A 23,678-nucleotide genomic window follows, 5' to 3' on the forward strand; every position below is an offset into this window, starting at 1 on the left:
TTTTTTTGCAACAAAAAAATTTTAGCTGGCTACTAAGACCATTTTCCTCTCCCTTCCAACCTCTCTTCCCCACCGAAAACTGGCCTCTTTCTATACATCCTTTGCCATGGACAGGAAAAACAGCAAGAAAATAAAACATGAAAACAAATAAACTATAATTACTTTTAATCAACATCTATTTACAATCAACAATTAATAATGGTAATAGGACTGAGTGGAGTCCAATTCGGTCTGTAATCATACGAGTGATTAAGAGTGAGTCCGCACGAGAACCATGCAGGCGAGTCTACAGCGCATCTCACCGATTTCCCTCAAATTTGGCACACTTGTGTAACTTCACTAGTACATTAACCATGTGCAATATTTTGGTTCAATTGTTTATTGTTTTGGAGAAATGTCAATCAAACTGTCAGACAGTGGAAAGTACTTAAATTTGACCTAAAAATATTCACCATGTTTGATCCCCTGCTACATGCTAAATATAAAAAGAAATGATACGAAACTTTTACATAAGACAAATCAAGTCCCGAACAATAGAAAAACGTTCAGTAAACTTGTGTCATTTGCTGCGTTTGGCTGAAAGCAAAATTCCAAATCTCCTTATTCAATTCGTATCAAAAAAGTGGGGTTTCAAAAGTCGTTGTTTGTAGACATGCGGCGTTTCTTCAATCGAATTTGAAAGTATCAATAGATTGCCAAGGAAATGGTGTCCCTATTTATCAAATAAAATCTCTGTTAAGTTTAAGAGGAATTACAGGTTCGCATCAATAAATGGTGTTAACTTCGTGACAATATGCAAATGAGCTCAACACGGAAATCGTGATAAGTTCAGAGTTTGTAAAATATAAACTAAATAGAATGTTGCTATAAGAAGTAAAACATCGTTATGAAGCTTTTTGCATAAAAATACTTTTAAATCGTTAGTAGTTTTAACTACTGGAAGTCGTTGGCTGGTAATAAGCAAATTAAACAAATTCAAACGAACACAAAGGTCATACCGACCTGCTGGTCGTACTGCACCAATTTGAAAGGTATCCCCACAAGCAAGCATCATTGCATAAAAGTCATTTCCTTCAAGGGTTTTTGGCATCGCCCTCTTGGTGTGTAAGCTGCGTTTTGCCGTATTTGCCAGCACCATAGTAATTTAAGAACAGATGTTATCAAAACAAGTTGGCGGCGAGGCATCAAATATAATATCCACCGATCATGAAAACCGACTTGTTTTAGAATTCGGTCGCGTGTTTTGTTCACATATAAAAAACACTGCAAAGAAATTATGTAGTCATCGTTTTCATCCAGTAAGAATCTGCGGCACAAGTGGTTTTTGGTGCTGTCGTTCTTCGAAGAACACCGACAATAGTTGATTGCGTGACAGACCGACTTGTGAATTTTATCTCAAATTTCATGTCTCAAATTCCACTCTGACTCAGATCATTGCGATCGTCATGGCTTCGTTTATGTGCTTTCAAGAAGGACCTGACATTCAGGGGCCATGGGATATGTATTGAGTCATCTATAAATGATCCAATACGCCACAAATCGCCATGGCTTTAATTTTCCACCTTTTTTAATTTTGAAAATCTGAAATCGAAAAATTAGCCTTTAATACCGACTTACCGTAAATAATCTTATAAACGCCAGGGCTTTTTAATTTAAGGGGTACATGCGGGAGTTTTAAATAAATATGAGGCGTTTAGTAGAAAAGGGGCATTCATTTCACCAGGAGCCCATGATTTCACTCTAACTGTAACACAACAAATAGACAAACAAGTATGTAAATATGACGCGTAGTTTGCTCCCGGATAAAGATAGGAAACAGATTTTGTGAGTAGGAGACTACTCTAATCTTTTCTAATGCAAAGCCTAAAGATGTCGTTCACAGATTGTTCGATATCGATGTCTTCATCGTCATCGCATCGGGGTTAACCATGTTGGCTAGCTAGCTCCTTTGGTCCCTTCGATGTCCGAGTGAATCAATTAACTAACTAAAGAAAATTGGTGTGTTTTTTACTCCATGAAACGTTTACTTGAATTTTGAGGCGAATATGTTTTTTCTTTTTTTATTGAGGAGGGGGGGGGGGTGATGGGGGGAGCAGGGGTGTGTATTAGACACGGGACGTTTATTAGTAGAGGCCTCTAATACAAATTTTACACCTCAGGGGGAGGCGTTTATTTGAGAGTGGGGCGTTTATTAAATCATTTACAGTATTTCACTCATTTACATTTATTCTAAGGATTGCCTACAGGAAAGATAAAATAGAACAAAAGAGTATGATTATGAGTGTCATTGAAAACGAACTTTCAACAACCTGGTCAAGGCAAAGACGAATCATGAGTTGTAAAAAGGCACGCTGATCTACACTTATACAAATATTTAATTCCGTCGATACGTCGGTCCGTCATTCTAGCTTTAAAGTAGGAAATCAGTAGGAGCACTATCAGAGATACAGGTGATTCCAAATTTGTTGAAATTGTTCTGGATCCTTGTTCCCAGGGTCTTCGTTCCCCTAAACCAGCGGTTGATAAACGAGTTTAGATATTAAATTTCGTTCCAAGAACTTGCGCATTTTCCGTCAGCCTTGACCGAACTGGGCCGTCCTCTGCCCTCTGGGCCATTTATGGTTCCGGTTTAATTGTGCGCATGCACCGGAGACTTGAGATGGAATGATCCGTTCTCGCTCCCAGAGTCTACGGTCCTTCTGTTCTGCGCCAGGGATCGAGACCTCTGCCGTTAATGTCTGTTAAGCTACGCAACGAATTGAAGGCGGGGTTTGGCTGGGAATGAAAAGGAATGAGGCACCAGCGGAGTGGCCCCGAGGCGAAAGCGGAAACCCGACTGAGAGGTAAGTGCTTGGACGGTTGCTATAGAAAACGGCTCCACATCGAGGCCCTTTGAGTCACACTAGGGCTTAAGTTGCTCGGCAACTTTTTGGCATTTTTTCATGTTTCGAGCAACTTTTTCCCCCTTGGAGCAACTTTTTTCCTCTCGAGCAACTTGTTGCATTTTGAGCAATTTCCAGACCGAAGATTTCCGAAGATTATACGAGTGCTGTTCTAAGGCAAAACGAACGTTTCCGAAGACTTACGACGTTTGCCAAAGATTTTCGAGGGACATCTGAAGACGTTTCAACTTTCGGCTCATTCTGTATATTCATTCCCAGTTAAAGGAATCTTTGTTACTTAACAAAATAATATTCCCTTTAATATGTTATTTAGATACTTTTGCTGTAAAATTGCTTAAAACTGCTTTGAAGATCTTACTCTTAAAGGGAAATTAACATATATTTAGAAAAAATTCTTTTGGTTAGAAGTAGCGTTTTGGATTTTTTGGAGCAACTTTCGAGCAACCTTTATTATATGAAGCAACGTTTTTGGATTTTTGGAGCAACTTTTTGAGATATTACGGGCAACTTTTTGGGAAATCTCGAGCAATTTGTGGAAAACCCTAAGTCGCACTGCCCGAAGCCAGTGGAGAGCACGGCTAGAGCAACGAAAAAGAAACTACTTGCAGCAAGCGAGCAGAATGCAAATATACGCGTCAGCATGACGACATGTCGACAGCGCACGAAAGACATGATCCACGAGGGCGAGGCTGCACCAGGCACGAACTCAAACCAGTTTAAATTCGTGCGACTGATCGCAGTGACAAAATGAGTGAAAGCAGCCTTGTCGCAGCGTGTGTGCACTTCTGCGACAAAATATAAACTAACCAATGAAAGAGCTTCATGTATTGAATTCAAAAACTAGTTTACATTCTCCCTCTTCCAAATTCGCTGCAGGTGCACCGAACAAACGCCTTGTTGCAGGGACTTTTTGAAGTAGTACACACGAAGCGATTTGTCGCAGAGAACCTCACTTAAGGTTTATTAGTACTTCATTAGTGTTTTCATCAATTTGAAAGTAATATTGTGTATAAGCTACTTTAACTTTTTCATATATCACATTGATCTGCAATATGGTACGAACAGGAGCTAGAGAGATGGTGGATATAACCCCAGTGTATAAAGATTGAGTGAAGTCCAATTGGGTATGTAATTATACGCGTTATTAACAAAATCGAACTGCGCGGTCGTTCGATTTTGTTAACAAGGCCTTTGAAAGACCTTTCAATTGGCATTAATGGTTTTGACATCCACACTATAAATCAAACATTCAGTTAGGGAAGCAACATTATTTTTTTGGAGGAGTGGCCAAGTGGGATCAAAAATCCTGAAAAAAAATTGTTTGCAATAGCAAAATGCCCACATAAATTGTTTGAAGACATCAAAAAACATTGTCTGCAGAAAGATGCAGCTGGAAAAATTGTTTGGACAGAGAGCGCCACGGAAAGAAATCGTCTGTACTGTACTATACTACGCTTCGAGTAAAACAATGGTCCATTCCAGCGTTTCGATCGAGCACTGAGGCAAGTCTTGAGAGACTGGGTACTAGTCCAAAACAACATGGCGCCCGGGTGAAAAGTAACTTACCAGGCTTATGAAAATGTGAAGTACTGAGGCCATCGCTTACGAGACAAGTGGAAACTAAATCCTTGCAGAATTGTTTGTGAACATTATAACTACAAGGTAGACAGGAGTGAGCGACGTTTTCTCTTTCCAATCTGCACGTGAAGATACGCTTGAATTCGATCGATGATGAACATGTCAAGTGGCTTGTTTACCTTTTCTCACGCTGTAAGTCTGTATTTATGGGCATTAAATAGCCGGATAATTAACATCACGAACCACTTTAGATGCTAAAAGGTTTATTGGATTTATGTAAGCGGTATTTCTCACGTCCTCAGCCGACCTATCCATCATGTTATGAAACTCGTTCTAAAACTTTCAGAACTTTGTATTTGATTTGCTCACATGTACCACATTTTTGTACGCTAAAATCATACGTGCCGATTGAACTTAACATACTTTTTTTGACTTTAATTTATTATTTAGTAAATGTTTTACAAAATAATGGCTAATGGAACCATCAGAATAACGCCGCATCGGCGATATTCAAACGTAATTTTACCCTATAATCTCTAGTGTCAAGCATTGCCCGAAATACCTTATTTTTAAAATAGGTTTACTACTAAACGTGAGAGCGATGAAAAATCTTGATGATATCATTTAAATTGTACTAGGTGATACTAATTACAGTGGTATTTTTATATGGAAAGCTTCAATTCTTGCAGAGATATTTTGGTCAAAAGATGGGTCAAAATTTAGGTATTTTTTGGCTCAAAACCGACCATGGGCACGTTGACCACGATATCTTCCACACGTTAAAGAATTTTGCGATAATATTCTACCTACAGCATTATCATCTCAATATGTAGCCCCATGCAAAATATAAAGGAAATCTGAGAGGGTCGATGTAGACTCAAATTTTAATATTGCATGGATTTCATATGGACCCTCTCTTAACAAAATCGGACGACCGCGAAGTGGGAGTCCGATTTGTTTAATCACGAGTATGATTACAGACAGAATTGGACGACACGAAGTCCTGTTACCAATTAATCAAAACTATGACAAAATTTGAGAAACAAACTAACCTTTAGTCAAATGGTTTAACGTTTTTATAAAAACTAAATAACATAACAGTTTACTCAACAAAATGCACAACAACAGCGCGCGCAAAATGACGCGTACTGTCCAATTACACAGGCATGACTATTACACTGTCCAATTACAAGCATGACGCGTACACTGTCCTATTAGTGCTCAAATCGGGCTGTTGATAACCAATCACCGATCGAGAATTTTGTTAGAGTTTTGATTAACTATGTAAACATAGACATTCGAACCTCTCCTTACGGACACCTCCCCGTTACAGACAGTTCACTCGTTCCAAAAGAGACCAAAATTCATATAAACTCTACCTCAGTAATACGGGCACCTCCATAATACGGAAATTCTTTCCTATCCCTTCTTGTGACCATATGAAAGAAGTTCAACTGCATTTCTACTCGAACTTATGTTTACAACCGTTTTAGAACTTGCTCTCAACGTTCCTGGTCATGAACTTCAGAGCTGCGCGCGCAGCCTAGAATGAATGGTTGGTTTCACAACATAGAGTAATGGGTAAGAAAATAAAAAAAAACAACTCAGTTCTAGTATCATTTTATCATAAGAGATAGACATGATAGTTCTACGTTAACCTTAAGTCCATTTTTAATGAACTTCTACGTTTAAAAAAGCAATTCTGTTTAACATACACATTACAAAACTTATAAAAAAATCGAATACCAGGACTACAAAACGTCCGCTAAATGCACAGTGAATCTTCTTGCTATCTCCTGGTGATAGCTAAAGACAAAATGTAAGATAAAAAGACTCCTCTAAAATACTTTTAGCCATAAAACGTATAAAGAACCTTGTCATTTTAACAATAGTTAAGTCTATAAGTAAAAGAATATATGATTTATCACAAAAATACTTTGAGCTTCTTTGAGCACTCTATGCTTCAGCTAAAACGGTAAAGTTCAATTCAGTACACAATGTATTATAAACTTGTAATACCAAATGGCGGCGTTTTCAGCCCAGGGTAAACGTTGAACATTTTAGAACAACAACCGAAACCCATTACAACGCGTACCTTACAAAGGTAACACGGTTGTTTTCTTTAGCACAGTGCTCAACACTTTCTGGTTCACCCAAATTCACAGCGAGCGATCAGGCCAGCCGGTTATGTAGAAAAAAGCGTTTTAGTCTGAATACTGACGCTCCAGTTAGCACAAATAGCACTCCAGTTAGCCTGTTTACGGCTAGCTCTCAATAAGGCAATGGCAACACGATATATAGTAAAATACACCCGATTCAAGTTGTATTTAATTTAATTTTCCCTTTTCAAGATGTGTTTTGTAGTATTTTTTTTTCTTATTTTCCTTATTTTTAATAAATCTTATGTTATCTTATGTTATCCACAGACTTGGGTAGTCTATAGACTGGGGGTCATTGTTACTTTTTGTCCACATCTTCCTGTTACTTCTATTGCACTGCTTATAAAAGTTACAAAACGCAAGCCTTTAAAACTCTGGAGTAAGTTTGATATCTGCCACAGTCTCCTCTCGAACTTTGCTAAATCAACCCAAACCTAGGTATGCCCAGTTAAAGCAGGAACGACAAATTTAAATCAGTCAAAATTCAGTTCTAAAAAAAGAAAGGTAACCACAATTTGGCAGCGTTTTTGAAAAGTAATAGAACCTTGCCCGTACGCTTACCAATACAGTTTTCCCCAGTTTAAGTTCGTGTTTTGATCGATACCACTAGCTTCTCGGGCTAACGATTCCAGATTTTAAAGTTGTCACATGTTATTGTTCATCTAAGGGAACGTTTTCAAGATGAACCACAAATAAGAAGGTCCTTGTTGTCAAGAAATAACTGAATTTTTGTCTTGAACGTGAATTTAATCAGGTAAATGAATTATTTTATTAATTTATGTTTTTCATTTATTAGTCATTCGATATTTGATGAATTTTTAAGATTTTTTCCTTTTTATACAGCTATTGTTAGTTAAAATCATAATTTAGCTAGGCGCCTTTTGACACTATATGAAAGTTGCTGCTGCTGATAATATAACGATGATGATGATGATGATGATGATGATGATGATGATGATGATGATGACAATGTTAATGATGATCATGTGGCTCTTAGACGGTTATCACTTATTAATAAGGCAGTCCTCTTTGATACCTATTAGGGTATGAACCTATCAGTTATACCTGAACCTATGATTATTAGCAAAAGAACTTACAGCCGCATCCAAAGAAATAGATTTTGGTTTCTTTAAGAGGCGATTGTCAAACTTTCGACGGGCAGCCCGGCACTTTTATATGGGCGCTTCCCCTTTCTCCCAGAGATCACAGAACTAACTAATTACACGTGTTGAAGATTCTCCTCCACATTTTCTAAATTATGATATTAAAAAAAGCCTACAGTCACAATCACTTTCAAAACATAAAAAAATCATGTGGCAAAATTTAAATCTACAAAAAGTGCATTTCGTAAGCTCGATTCACAGATAAAATCCTAATTTTTTCTTTCGAAAAGGCTTTCCAGTTTTAGAGCCAGACAGTTATGAGCCCGGGTAAGTAAAAGAAGAAACATCATCCTTTTAAAAAAATGTATTAAAAATCATGCCGTTTGACAGGAGGCCACAGAATCCGTCAAACGGTGCTTTTCAATGTTGCTGAACAATTGCATATTTCAAAATACCTTTACTAATTCAGTCATATTCATCGTCCATCTTTCTGTACTGCCTGGAAGTTACAAATCCTTTAACAATCCAAGCAAACGGGCTACCTTGGACATACCGTCCATTGATGATGATCTCAATCGTGTAGGTTCCTATCTCATCTGGACGATAACTAAAGAGGAAGCTATCGTTTTCGCCCTTGATGAGAAATGCACGAAGATTGATTGAACCTGGTGACTTAATTCTTACATGAGCACAATTCATAAGAATCGATGGAGCGAATTCAAGGGAAGAAACGTTAAGTAGGGGCAATGAATGCTCTTTACAAAGATCGCTTCTGGAAAGGAAATCGTGTTTTTTCGATTTCTCTTTGGAGATGACAAAATGACACACTTTGTCTACATATGTTTCTTCTAGGTGGCCAAAGTTTCCTCCGTACACGCTGAGTTTGTATTTTTCATCGTGCTTTGTAATGTGCGCCATTTTAAGGACCGTTTCGTTATTAAGAGGTGCATTAATTTCAAGAGTATGTAAAGTTGCGTCACGTGGTTTTACTCTCGCTCGCGCTGTGCTTTGCTTTAGTTGTTGCGACAACTGACTTTTGGCTTTTAAAACGGCTGCTTCATCTCCTCTAGAAAGCACCTGCTCGGTGAGCTCCAAACTGCTTTTCAAACAGCCTAGAGACAAGAATAAAGTGTCTTTCTGAGCATGAAAATCCTCCTCCTGAGTTGCAACTGCCATTTGTAGTTCATTTTTTAAATGTTCACCTTTTGCCTTCAGAATTTCAATCTGTGCGTTGATGAAACCGTCGATGCACTCACGAACTTTTACTGAGCTTTCTTGTAGTTTTTCCTCCTGTGCATCAACTGTCGCAACTGATGATTCTAAAACACAAATGGTTGCTTTCGACTCTTGCACGATCTTTAAAACCTTCTCTTTCTCAGCAACAAATATATCTTTTATAAATAAGTACCTGTGGCCATGGTGATCAATAACGGTACAATCTCGACAAATCGGCTCTTCACAGGATTGACAAAAGAGCTTTAGCGTTTCCCCGTCATGCTTTGCACAGGTCGCGCTCTTTTTACTAGGCTGGGTATCATCATGTAATGACAAAAGATTATTTATCAGGAAGTTTGCCGGAAGACGATTGACGTCACCACCGGGAACCTACCGAGAAAGGTTTATATGCTTTTTTAATGCAATTAACCCTATTAAGGGGTTAAGGGGTGCTCCGGTTTTTACTGAAATCTCCCGATTTTTTGACCTCGAACTCCAAATTTCGCGTTCTTTGAGGTTGAGAGGACTGAGAAGGCGGTCCAAGATGGCGGATGTTTTTAAACATGACGTCATTTTGGCTTGTAATGACGTCACAATTGGTATAAATTAATCACCATCAAACAGTATATCGTGTAAACCTATCAAACCTTTGAAGATATATCGGATGTGGTGGGGGGGGGGGGGGGGACGAAGGCTCAGGAAGGGAAAAAGTTAAAATCCCGAGGCTTAATAGGCTTAAGAGATTGCATTTTTGATAAGTTAAAACAATGGAAAACTCAAGTCTCTTCTCACCTTGGTACTCGCTCTACATTCAGGACATGTGACCTCATAGTTCTCTCGGTCCAATCTAGCCACCAATTTCTCGAGGCACTTTCTACAGTAGGTGTGCTGACAAGATAGAACTTTAGGTTCCACGAATTTTTCCAAGCAAATGGGACACTCAAGGTGTTTTGCCAATTTTTTCTCGATCGAAGACGCCATCTTACTTCTAGGGAAGTAAAGGTTAAAATTTGCTTACATATTCCATCTAAACAGCACTAGAATGTTTAATTGTCATGCTAAAAGTTCAAATGCATTTTTCCATTGTCTGTATGGTATAGGATTGGAACTATACTACCTTGATATAACAAATGGCCAAAAGATTGGCAAAATATGTTCGCGTCAACGAGGTTTCGGTATGTCGGGATTCCTTTCCATATATTTTACTATTACTGGAGCGAAGAATATCGTTCGTTATACCGAGGACATCGTCTTATAGAGATTCGTTAAATAAAGCTTGCCATGGAGGCTAAAGGGGTGACCGCAAAGTCAAACGGGTGAACATGCGCCTTTTAAACAGTGTGACACGATTAAACTGGACGTCCGGACATGTTCGGTCGCTCGGTTATCCTTTCGTTCGCTCGCTTTGCTGCTGGTTCTTGAAAGTATATCTTCCGGTGCAAACCCGCTAAAGCCTGGTTTTCACCAGCGACGTAAGCACAAGCGCAAGCATAAGCGCAATCACGCAAAAAGGGCAAATTTCGATCCTTGTTCTTGTGCTTGCCGCAAGCACAGGCACAAGCATAAAACTGCAATGCGCTTGTGCTTTTGCTTGAGTCGAAGCCGTTTTCAGCTGTTATTCTTGCGCTTGTGCTTGCGTAGCTAGTGAAAACCAGGCTTAACCATAAATGTGTAGCTGTTGTTTTGTTCTTAAAGAAATGTTTTTGAATGCGTCAAACAACACTGTGATATCGCGTTCGGCCTGCTTATTGCAGTAATGACAGTAACGTTTTGAATTCTCAGAAAACAGTCACACAAGAGCGGATCGTGTTCGTTAAATTTTGGTTAATTTATGCAAACAACTGAATCGAAACTGAAATCGAGAATAACAAAATATAGCTCGAACGTACGCGAAAAAAACAAGCCAGTTGTCGCATATCTGACATTAAATCATACGAAAAAAATGAAATAACTAGTATGAATGAAAAAGATTGCAGCTTGATCGAGAGAAAGATATTTTTTGTTGTTCGTCTCGACATAAACTACCATGAACGACTCGAATGTTTTTGCATGCGCGTGAACTCTCCATGCTTACAATTCTGTTTCTAGCTTAGAGTGCAGTTTATATGGGAGAAACAAACGGAACACATTACCGAAAGGTGTGCTGCTCGGATTTTCGAACATTTTAGCGTGTGTTCTGTAAAAATTACGATGCGGTATGTCAGCGTCTTCCGCCCTCCCAGCTATGAAATGCATTATTTTAATTGTCCACTACTCTTTATGGTTATAACTGCATGAGTATTTATACGATAAATCGAAAGTTGGAAATTCATTATTTAGTAATAAGGTAACACGTTGCTAATTCGATCGTACTTTGATCAGTCTTACCTCAAAAAGATACTAGAAGTGAATGAATGCACTGTTGTTCTTCCACCAAAGTAGTTGCAGCAAACGAAACTTGATAATTATGGTCTGGTTTCTAGGAAAGAGTCTTCCGGCCACGTGACTAGTCTCACCGTTGTTTACCTTCTGATGTTTTTGAGATTGGTAAGCTTCTAGACCGTCTCAGTGTTAGACGTCCTTTAAAAGAACTTGATATTGCTGGATAAAGGCAGGCTGAATAGTTATAGAGGTCGAAAAAAATCGAACAGATGAGTATTGCACACATTAGAAACCAAAATACGTATTAGACTGATCACAGGAAACAAGAATCTGATAAGGTCATGACCCCCTGTATGTGCCGCTGTAAATGGTATAGTTTTCAAGCACTTTAGTCTGGGATAGGATATAGATGGGATAGGATAGAGTCAGAGAGTATCTGTGTAGAATACAATTAAGTTCGACACGACGATAGCGCGACATTTGAACTGGGCTTTATTTCGAGCACTTTTCAGTTTAAAGCCTATTGAGTTTCCGTGTGTTTTAATCTTAAGCTACTTGGCTGGCAAGTGCCTCGTTTACGTACCGAATCAGACTCTCTCAGCTCCTCCAACTCCTCCGTTCCTAAGCAATTAGACGTTTAGTAAATAATAAAGATTGCAAATTTTAAGCTCGATGATAAATAATGAAGAAATTGTTCCACATGACACGAGCGTGGGACAAAGAAAAAAATCTGAGTCCCCGACGGGAATCGAACTGTTTGAAGTGATTCCCCCCCCCCCCCTCCTCCTTCCGCCCTAAAATTTAAAAATATTCATCTCCATCACCGCCATAGAACTTCTATTGCCTAGGGAACATGGACTGTTTGCGAGGTTTTTTTAAAACTCTTTAGCCGAGACCTTGGATTAAGTTCACGTTTGTTATACTTCTCCTCCGCACGTTTAACAACGCCGTTGTTGTAGTTGATGCGCTTCCTATTATGTCTTGTGTCATTCACTGCTCTGCTCCATTTTCTCGGCTCGCAGACCTATTGCCTGTGTATAACCAGATATATGTTAAAGATTGTCCAGAAGCAAGAGCGATCTCAAACATAAAGAAGGAGACTAGTCACAAAGACCTATTAGATCGGCTTTCACTGATTTCCGAGAAAACCAGACCATATCGAGGGCCTCCTTAATATGACGTGCCCCGGTAACCAGGCCAAGCAATTTCCCAGTAAGTGATACTCTCTGATTCTATATCCAATCCTAGTGCTTGAAAACTATACCATCTAAAGCGGCACATACCCATATAGTACGACAAGCTGAGTCGCGCTACCCGACTCTGGCGCGACGTTGATTCAAATGTCGAGCTACAGTGGCGCTAATTGAGTTCGACACGACGATAGCACGACGTTTGAACCAGGCCTAAGATCATTTTGTTTCCATCGCCAAAAGGTTTGGAATAAAGGTAATTCATATTCGCTTCATTGGAACCGGTTATAATACAGCCGCACACAGTTTCTGTGGGGGGTGAGGGGGGGGGGAAGTGTTCTTCAGCTATACGGGTATGTACGGCTGGATGGTCCACTGTGGCTAGGAGGGGCTCGCCTTTTCGATAGAATTTGGAATATTCTAATCATTACAAGTACAGCATGGAAAATTGATTCTAAAAATCGAAAAATTATTTAAATCAAATTGATTTGTCTACCTTTTCTCAGTCATTTAGCAATCGTGATCCGGGAACTAGGTAAACACTTGAAGATATAAACGAGTGCTCACAAACTCTTAATCGTATCCCACCCCCTCCCATACTACCCAAACCCAATATTTTCCTCTTACCACTCATACTCAAACTAATTCCCAGCTGGAACCAGCCTTTTTCGCATCACTGGTCATGTAGTTTATAAAACTTCACTGAGCAAACACACACAAAGCAATGTTAATCATTTTAATTATGAATACCTCTTTTAATACAACTATCATATAAACTACTGAGAGAATAAAAGTATTTGCATCATATATCTGATTTCGCAACTTGCTCGCTGTTATTGCGCATCCTGAGCCGAAGCAACCTTTATGTTTTATTTCCTTGACAAAACGATGCAAATAAAAAACGAATAAATCTGAACGTAGATCTAACACTGCTGTTAAACAACAAGTTCCGGTATAAAAGGCGAGTGACCTGGCCATTCTCACGCCCAGTTGTCAGTCAATCATCAAAGCGTAAACAACTTGCAACAACCTGCGTATTTTCCACAACTGTTACTGATAAAATGTGTTCGTTCATTTTCGCTAGGAATATTCTGTTAAACCTTAGGAAGTTTTTTTTTTTTCATATTTTTGTAAATGATATATTTTGGTGTCATGACATTTCAAAGCATGTTCAGCTTAAAGGATGCTCGGCACCACAACGTGCCACGAATGCAAAAGTACAAATTTGCATTTCGCGCCCGAAGCGTATAATGTGGGAGGTGCCATTCCTTTTATAGCGGAACTTCTTGTTTAAGTACACTTGTTATATTCCCTAACATATTTATGTTAAGCATAGCTGCACTCTTATTGTCTAATGTAGACTTTTTACAAGGCTACTATTGCAATCCTATATTTGCTGATAGTTTCTAGGTTGGCCTTCGGTAGGTTCAAAAACGTCTAGGCAATCGTAAAGACCTTAGAGAGAAAGATAATAGCTCTACACTTGTCTGAAGTGTGATGTACAATTGTTAACCTAAAATCATTTTTGATTAAGTTTTTATACTTGTTACACACAGAGATTTCATAAGGGCAATATTTACTGCAGAATTCCTTAGTAACGCTCAGCTAAACAAATAAGGAAAAATGTCGTACAATTGTCATGCTGACATGTTGAACTTATAAAGGGGTGTTCTTAATTTATACTTTCAGTACTAAATCATACAATGCTGTGGTTTCTTTTTATCTTTCGTTTAACGTTTTTCAAACCAGTCTTATTTCCTTTTGTTGCAGGTTATGACTATGGATACGAGACTATGAAAAATAAAACTAAACAGTGGTTTGTAAAATTTTATCTTGTAAACCAAAGATTGATTTCAACCACAATATATACAAAGTCGTGCTTTTTTACTACCTTATTCTCACTAAATTTCGCGAGAACTTAATTTCGCGAAAAAACAAGAGCCATATTTCGCGATCGAGTACTTAATTTCGCGATTTTGAGAGGAAGGCACAATTGGAGTGTATTAAATTTCGCGATATTTATCTATTCTTCAATGTGAAGCTTTGACCTCGAAACTGTAACAACATAGTTAATATGAAAGTCATCGTAAAAACAGCAAACAAAACAATATACACATAACAAAACATAAGGTATTCAAAAGTCTAAATACCTAAAAGGTTCATCTACGACTGCAAGAGCGAGATTTTGAAGAACTGGGCGGCAGAGAACAGTTCGAACAGTGCGACTGATAGAGTGGGAGATAACAAATGGACAAAATTAAACAAAAAACTCCTTAACAAGAAGCTCAGTCATGTTAGAATAACTATGACAAAACACATCGAGTTTCATTATTTTTTTTTCATTTTTTTTTTCGCGTGTCCTATATTTCCGCGGGGGCGGACGATAGTTCCTCGACAGAAACACTCTATTGTTTAATTAGAAGATTGCCGTAATACTATTTAAGTCTCTTATTGACTTTTCTTTGTTCGTCATTTTGTTTTAGCCTTGATTTGGTTAAAGAGGATTTAATGTAAAATGCTGAAACTTTCAGTAGCTGTTTCATTCATACCTTGCGGAAATTTTGATATGTCAACCATGTGTCCATGATATTTGACGTTGCCATGGAAACGTCATAATTACTAGCTTGATTTGGTTAAAGAGGATTTAATGTAAAATGCTGAAACTTTCAGTAGCTGTTCATTCATCCCTTGCGGAAATTTTGATATGTCAACCATGTGTCCATGATATTTGACGTTGCCATGGAAACGTCATAATTACTAGCAGGTCTGGCCAAAAATCGTCATTTTTAACATTTTTCTTTATTTTCCCTGTTTTTTGAAAAAGAATTGAACAATTTGTTTAATTTTACATTCCATAAGCATTCTGGCTTGATTTTGCATGAATTTCCGTTATTTTTTGACTTTCTAAGAAAATGGTGAAATCCAAGATGGCTGATACAAGATGGTGTAGGCTCTTACCGAAAGTGCTAGCACTTCTTTTGGCATTATTTGGCTTCGCGAGCATTTTTTTTACATTTTATCCCAAAATACACTGCTAGCATTTTTTTGGATTTTCGACTGACTATTTGTCTAATTTTGTGTTAAAAAGCCCAACCTGACTTTATTTATGGCGTCCAAAGATGCATTAGCTCTAATTTTAGTCAAAGGAGCCGTGGAGGCCTGGGGAATAGGTTTGATACGTCAGTGGTTGCCTTCTAGAAACCGTCCATCACACTCGTTTCAAGATGACGTCATCCACGTTGTCATCGAGGAACAATGGAAGTCAGCTAGCCAAGGCAGAGATAGTTCGAGAGCGTACTCTGACACCAAACATTGAGCGTTACATTTTATTGTTGAAAAATGTAACTAAAAATCTGAAAAATGTAATATTCTATGTTTAAAAAAATCGGAAAAAAGTGAGCATTTTTATGTTACCCACGAGCACTTTTTTAAAAAAATAGCATTATTTTAGCACTTTTTCGGCAAAAAACGAGCACTTCTTTTAGCATTTAATGCTTTTTTTACGAGCACTTTCGGTAAGAGCCTAAGATGGTGGCTCTAATGACGTCACGTGACCTCATATGACGTCACAGCCAACAAAAATTATGTCATCTTGTAGAGTAAGCTGCGGGCTTTCTACTCAGTGCGAAATAAATTTGCTGAGCCTTAATAGATCGAAAACCCCCTTTGTACGATGGTGGGGATATGAATTTGCTTGTACGTCCGAGGGTTAAAATGCATAGTCCATTAATTAGAATTTTCTGTAATACAAAAATCGGTTTCCTTTATCTAACCTTTTTTGCAGACAGCTTGATTTAAGTTCTCTTACATCTCATCTACTTAGTTTTTTGCTGGAACATTTTTTTACCATTAAGAAACACAGTAGAACAAAAACATATTTCTAGTTGCTACAATAAGAAAGTTAGTAAATGTATGATGAAAGATACTTAATGTATTAAGTTTAATTGCGTTGTAACAAAACGCTAATCGTTATTGACATTCTTCCAAGATTTCTAAATTCTGTGTACTTTTTTCTCCAACACTGTATTTTTTAAAGCAACTTTACACTAACTACATCACAATACTCTACTTACAATGCAGCACAGCCACTTTGCACTAACTACCATAATATATTAGTTTACGTTTGTTACACAAACATTCCACTATACATTACTTACAAAGAAGCAGTACTAACACTTTTTGTTTTCTAATGATAAACCACAAGCCTCGATGAAACAAATTAACCATGCGCGAAACAATTTACAAAATCTTCTCGAATCTCCAAACATGTCAAATCTAGTTAAGATAAAATCTTCGTCATAATCTAGAACAATGGTCCTTTAACACCATTCATCCACGCTTGAATTGAGAGGTCAATTAAATCGACTTTAAATGGTTTCCTTCTGAAAAGGTTGAGATCGCTTGTTGTTGAGATGACTTCGAGCGTATATACTGAAACAATTATTCTTTGAAATCTTGGTGAATAGCGGCAGAATATTTACCTAGCCGCTTCACGGATCGGTAAATATTCTACAACTATTCACCTCGATTTCAAAGAATAAATGTTAATTATCCTGACTTAATTTAGTACCAGTGGGAGGCTATTAAACGACATACCCTTTTAGTGTTTTAAGATAGCACAGAAAGTCATCAACAACTTACCTTCCAAGTGAAAGGACTTCCGAACAGATATCGCCCGTTTATAATGATCTCTATCTTATAGTCTCCTGTCGTATATCCAGGGTTGTAACTGAACGAAAAAGAGCCATCTTGCCCATTGTTGATGGCCGGTGAATGAACACTGTTTGAGTTAGGTAACGCGATGTTTACCTGCACTTTATTGTCAGGGCTAGATTTGGTGTTTTTACGTTTAGGACAAACGTTAAATATTGATGGACCCATATTTATTGATACGAGAGTTTCTTGCTCTTGGCCGCGGACTGTTCTCCTCATATACGATAGCGAACCTATGCACGCCGCACGGACATTTGGGATTATAGTAAGCTTGTACTCTTCATCATATTCTCTAACTTTTGCTATTTTACCCACCGTGTTTTCATCTAGTGGCGGATCTGCTTCAAGATCATAGGACACCATGCCTCGTGGCTTTAAGTCTGCTGTGGCCGAGTTGATTTCAGTTAGTTTCTGAATCATTTGATTCTTTGCCAATAAGACTTCAACTTCACTTCCTTTTCTGAGAGTCTTTTCAGTGTCCGATACAATGTTTTTCAAGCGATCCCGAGATAAGTCAAAGGACATCGTTTGTGCACGGATGTCAGTTTTCTGAATTAAAACCGACATTCGTAGCTCGTCCTTGATATTTTGCCTCTTCATTTGCAGAAGCTCAATCTGCTTGTCTATTAAACTGTCAAGTTCCTGATTGACTTTTAGAAAGTTTTTATTTAAGCTATCTTCTTGTTCGTTGAGAGTCTCAATAGACGATTCTAAAGAAAGGATATTGACTCTTGATTCTTCTACGCATTTTATAATCTTTTCTTTCTCAGCAGGAAAGATGTCCTTTATAAAAGCGCACTTGTGGTCACGATGCTCGATAGCAATACAGTCTCGGCAGATCAGCTTATCACAGTCTTGGCACAAAAATTTGAATTTTTCTCCGTCATGATCTTTACAATTTGGTGTCGGATCGCTTTGTTTAGACAAAAGTTTATTGATCACATAGTTGCAGGGAAGACCCGTGACATCACCACCAGGAACCTACCAAGAAAATTAAAACGTGAAAGAAAGTAAAGAAATATAAAAGATAAAAAATAATAAAAGGTATAGGCCTTATGCATGATAACGTCATATGCTCAAAATTCACCACCAAGCCTCGTTTACGCGAATTATTTCTAACCCTCCGCCACCTTCATGCAGTTTTTACGTGGGTATTCTTTTCATGTTTGCTGCTTTGGGAATTCGTTTATGATAAAATTTACACTTTAATACTTTAGAAGCGAGGCTTGGTAGCCACTAGCCAGTCTGACGTAAACATGCATAAGGGCTATTTGATTGAGCTGCTTTTAATGACTCTATTCGCTGAAGGCGAATCGAATAGCGAAGCCCGCGAGTGACGTCACAACTCAGACAAGACTCAGACAAAAAACCGAAATGGAGGACGATTTTTCTGAAACACTTTCTAAAACAGCCGGTGTTCCTAAAACATTTTCATAAAACTAAAATTTCACCTAGATTCCTTCTATTCCCCTTAGAACACGCTGATGTTTTCTGAGCCTCGTGGGGGCTATGTTAATTTGCATTCTATTTTTAGACCTCGCGCGCTTCGCTATTGAAAGCATGTACTAACGAAATAGTAACGCGCCCGAGTGCACTGTTGACCACGCGGGCATTATCAGAGGGTCTCAATGGGGTGGTGCCTTTTATGCTATAAACAGTTAAAATTTTGGCTGTCTGACGGCTAACGGTTAATTGTTTTCCATTACGATTAACCGAAGTTAAAAATTAATCTCCATTGTTTTTAAAAGTTAAAAATTAATTTCCATTATTGAAAAAAACATATGTTTGGTCTCAGGACCATTCTGGGACGATGAAGTGACCTAGTCTGTTTTATTTAAAATTACCGATCGATTTCTTACGGTTAACATATTTTACAGCTAACGGTTAAAAAAACTTTCCAATGCTTTTTGGCCGTTTTACGGCTAACGGTTAACCCCATTGAGACCCTCTTATCAAGAACACGAGAAAAGTGCACAGAGAAGCAACAGTGAAATACCAGGTGCAGCTGAGTGCTTCTTGCACTTCTCGCGTGTTCTTTAAAATTTCCAAAATTGCCAAATAGAAGATGGTTTAACTTTCAATTTTTTAAAAGATGTTTTATTTAAGGCTATTTCTTATGAAATTTCTTCATACCTCCGTCTTTTTTCTACATTCTGGACAAGTGATCTCAAATTCCTGTCGGCCAACTCTAGTCACCAGTCCCTTAAGGCACTTTTTACAATACAGGTGCTGACATCTCAACACTTTTGGGTCCTCAAATCTTTCAAGGCAAACAGCACATTTAAGGTGTTCCGCTAAATCTTCGGTGTTAACCGAGGTGGCCATGTTATTGCTGTAGAAATACAATATATAACAAAGCTATATTTCTGGTATAGGTTGCATAAACTCCATAGCCATTCAACAAGTTTTTTCACGAGCGTGCTTTGGATGAGAGGCGATAATTTAATAACGCTGCACCAATAATTAAAGACGTAATACATTATTCACCCTCGGATTTCAGGAAGTGTAGCTTATATAATATTTCCGAGCATTTCAACGGTACGCAAAGTACAACGGGCAGAGACCAGACCACAACATCGGGAACTCCATGTCCTACTCTTTACTATAAGTGTGTGGTTTCTTTTACGTCCCCTGTTGACCGTGACACTGGTTCGAAGATGCAGGAGACGGGCCTACCGTTTATCGTCCTTGTCCGAGAAGACTAGAAAATCATTTGCAGATGCCATTACAAAGGCAGCATATTCTTATCAGTTAATTATCAACGCCACAACGGGATAAGAACTCATGAACTCCGCGATACGGGTGCTCGTAGTCTAGGTGTAACCTGTGACGCAACGCTAGAAAACATAAAAAACCTTGAGGAATAACTGCGACCTTCCAAAAAAAATGAAACTGGAGAATTTAAAGACGGAAGACTATCACCTTGAAGCATGTTGTGTACATTGGTGAAACAAATTGAAGCGATGGGAGCAAAAATTGATAAGGGAAGAATTAATCAAAATACGCAAATAACGAATAAAGCTTGGATAGCACGGCTTTTATCAACTGGGGGAAGGAATGGGTCAAAGCTAAGAGAACAAGTTTAATACATTTCTTCGATAAGAATGGCTGTCCAAATTTTCTGTTAAGATGTAACTATGATTGAAAGTTCCTTGGGCAGACTGGTATTTACCCATTTTGTAGGTTTATGCTACAATTCTTTTCAGCATGAAAATACTCTACCGAAACTGTTTTTGGATAGGATTTGGTCTTACATACAGTGCAACTACTGTTACCGGGGTCACCCAGACAAAGTTAACCAATTAAAAAGCAGAACGGGAATAATAGATCCCAACACTTTTTACTTCAGCCAATGAATGTCAAGTACAGAACTTAGAATAAAATTTCAACTTGTTCGCTCGCTCGAGACAGATCAGTACAAATTCTGGCTGTATGGCGTTGGGTTTTAAATTAACTTCGATTCCATCCCTTTTGAACTTGACTAGTTTTAACAGCACAATTTGGAAGGAAAAATCAGCGATGTTAATGAAAAAGAAGCTCAAACTGTGTAAGAACAGGGAAAGCGACGACTATACCGTATCTCCAGACATGAAAGTGCTTGGCGGATTTGCAAACAACGAAAACAAAGCTTGTTCGCCGTCGTGATTAATTGCGTTTTATGCGCTGCTGTCGGATCTTTAATTTGATTTCCATCGTATTTTGAGAATCTGAGTTCCACGCCGATGGTTCTAAAAGAGAAATTTAAAACTGTTTGAAAGCAAATTAAAGTGCGTGAGTCTCAAACTAACCTCAACTAACCGCCGGCTGTCTCGGGCACTTCAATAGTTTCTTCATCTCCTAAGATCAACAACTCAACAAGTGAAGGAATTTATTTCAGAAAAAAAAATTCATAGCACGGTTTCACTTGTACGTAAATCAGTGTTGAAAAAATAACCGATATTCCAGTTCGGCAGTTGATTTATTATTTTCCCGACAATGCAAAACAGTAAATACAAATCTCTCAATATGAATTCCTGACCAAGAAACTCCGGCGGACTAGAACAGTTTTTAACAGAGTTCAAAATTCGATTAACAATTATGTTTTTTTTCGACAGTTATAACTATAGATTTGACTTTTAATTCAACAAAGTGATTTCTTCAAAACCTTCACGACTGCCTTGAGAGATTGAAGAGCCACTCAGTTGTGCTCAAACTACAAAGAAAATCTGTAACGGGAAAGAATTCTGACGACAAATTTAATAAAAGAGAATTTGTGATAAAGGAGCCGCTCTTGCTACGCTGAGTGCCTTTTAAAAACACTGAAACAGTCGGCTGTTGAGTTTTGAGTTTTTCCGAGAATTCAAATCCGCTACGCAAATTGCCCAAATATACGGCCGTCGCGTTTGCTGCTTTTATACAGTTTGAAATCAGTTCTCGCTCACTTTCATGGCACGACATTCATTTACACATTCATGTAGCATCTGAAAACTACTAAAATTTTTAAATCGAAAAGTCAACGCAAGCTAACGCTCTATTCAGCATAACCTTCATGAGTGAATACTAACAAGTTTATATTTCATTGTTCTGTACTTGAAATTTCATTGGCCGAAGTAAAAATGTCGGAATTTATTGTTTCCGTTCTTCTTTGTGATTGGTTAGCTTGACTCCGGTAACAGTAGGAAAATTTATCTCTATTGATCGTAATACGTTTCTTTTTTAAAACTCAAGTTTCAAATAGTTTATTTCTTATTCATGAGCTTATTCATGACGTTATGTAAAGCATAAAATATAGCATATAACATAAAATATAACGTCTTGAAGAATTTTCTGGTGGCCGGTCTCGGCAATACCCAACCGCCTTTTAAAAAGGAAAACAAAACAGGCAGTGTTAACTTTCACTGTACTACGATTAATGTTATACTACTGAAAATGAAGACAAATTGGAAAGATGTTCAGTGACTTACAATCGAATGTTCTAGAATTAATTGTCTACTTCAATAACATAAACAACATCAACAGGGAAACAAATTAAGAGAGTTCCGCTTTAAATGTTTGCACAGAATCAGGTACAAAAAAGGAGTTATTTTTATATGGTGTAGAAAACAACATTGTGGTGCGTTATTCTATTCAATAATAACCTTCTTCATTATTCATTGCAGACGGTCTAAAAATAAATAAAAGTAATTAAGTGGCTCTCAAAGAAAATGACACCTGTTTCGCACTAAACGTATTCGAGCTTCTCTTGGGGAAACTACCAAATAGAGCTGGTATTCGTACACCCGTTCACTGATGTTAAAAGAAGCTAAATTATTTTCTTTCATTTGCTAAATACTAATAACTTAAAAGAGTCTTAAAAGAGTCGGTAATTTTAATCACTATAACTTTAAAACTCAACAAGTTTGGGCAATTTAATAGTCCAGTCTTAAGCTCTGATTTCATATAAAATAATTAAGCCAAAAGAGAAAATAACGCAGTTTTTTGTCTCACTTTCCTAGTTAATTTAGGGCGACCAAAAGCACTGTTTCGAAGGAATTCTAATCCCAGCCTTACTTCTTTATAGGTGCACCGCAATCTGATTATAAAATCAGTTTTTACCTCCGTGCTAACCAGCCGCAACTATTTTAGTTTTAACAACATATGAAACTGATATTGTGGAATCCATGTTCAGACCTAACGTTTACGCATGCAAGAGCGATTTTCAACAGTACACAACCCAGCTGAAAATTAGCGCGACTTGCATTGAGTTTATGAGAAAAAGCTCAAAATAGTTGTGAGATATTTCACGGTATTCCACGATATTTTACTCAAAAAAGCATTGCTAATGATTGTTTGAGTAAATTAACAGTTGACATGAAGGGTTTCTTAGACACTTTTTACACGGACGCGGTTTCATTTGTAACCGTATCGCTTCCGATGCAATTACGCCTTTCGTTTACACGGCGCCGATCGAGTTCACTACTGAAACCGGGTCCTTTGAAAACGCTGCTAAAAATAACGCTATGAAACGTACGATACCTTTAATACTACAAAACAATATTAATGCAAGACGGTAAGGTGCTGTTGTATACTCGTACTTTTGGAAAGTCAATGGTCTACGTGAGATTAAATGATACTCAGCCGAGCGACCAACGAAACGGTATTGTTTTGAAATCACTTCACTTTTAACGAGTAAATGAAAACATCCTCCCAAGGCAGATTGTACTGCTGTTAATGAAAAATCGGTCAACATATTCTAAAGTGGAGGCCTAAATTGAGAACATCAGCCTTGGCTGACCAGGCTCTTTAGGAAAATAGCATCTAAAAGATGATAGATTTAAATCATATCTACGTTAGTTGAATAGTTTCATGGAAAAACGATCGAGCAACTTGCTGAATAAACACATATGCATTATTTGTGCACCGCGCGGATCGGTGATCGGTTGAATTAACTTATATCCCCCGAATGTAACATACTGCTAATACATACCTCAATGAGAC

The 23,678-nt window shown here is 37.9% G+C and overlaps 2 protein-coding genes across 3 annotated transcripts; both read right to left on the bottom strand.

The window, feature by feature from the left end:
- Positions 1–7,948: 7,948 nt before the first annotated feature.
- LOC144630037 (tripartite motif-containing protein 2-like) lies at positions 7,949–11,413 on the bottom strand. Of its 2 annotated transcripts, none has more exons than XM_078488315.1 (3): positions 11,326–11,413; positions 9,751–9,946; positions 7,949–9,348 (listed from the first exon to the last, which is right to left on the bottom strand). In XM_078488315.1, the coding sequence occupies exons 2-3, from the start codon at positions 9,937–9,939 to the stop codon at positions 8,209–8,211; spliced, it is 1,329 nt and encodes a 442-aa protein (XP_078344441.1). In that variant the 5' UTR covers positions 9,940–9,946; positions 11,326–11,413; the 3' UTR covers positions 7,949–8,208. The 2 variants fall into 2 exon arrangements, with proteins under 2 accessions (XP_078344441.1, XP_078344442.1); XM_078488316.1 differs by having other exon boundaries at positions 9,751–9,943; positions 11,326–11,366.
- An 892-nt stretch (positions 11,414–12,305) lies between these two features.
- On the bottom strand, positions 12,306–23,678 carry LOC144630978 (tripartite motif-containing protein 2-like). The gene is made up of 4 exons (XM_078489329.1): positions 23,668–23,678; positions 19,356–19,554; positions 17,151–18,203; positions 12,306–12,350 (listed from the first exon to the last, which is right to left on the bottom strand). Exons 2-4 carry the CDS (start codon positions 19,545–19,547, stop codon positions 12,306–12,308), a joined length of 1,290 nt encoding a protein of 429 aa, XP_078345455.1. The 5' UTR covers positions 19,548–19,554; positions 23,668–23,678.

The sequence above is a fragment of the Oculina patagonica genome, chromosome 11 (assembly GCF_052425735.1).
Source record: "Oculina patagonica isolate OP01 chromosome 11, crgOcupat, whole genome shotgun sequence".
Lineage (NCBI taxonomy): Eukaryota > Metazoa > Cnidaria > Anthozoa > Scleractinia > Oculinidae > Oculina > Oculina patagonica.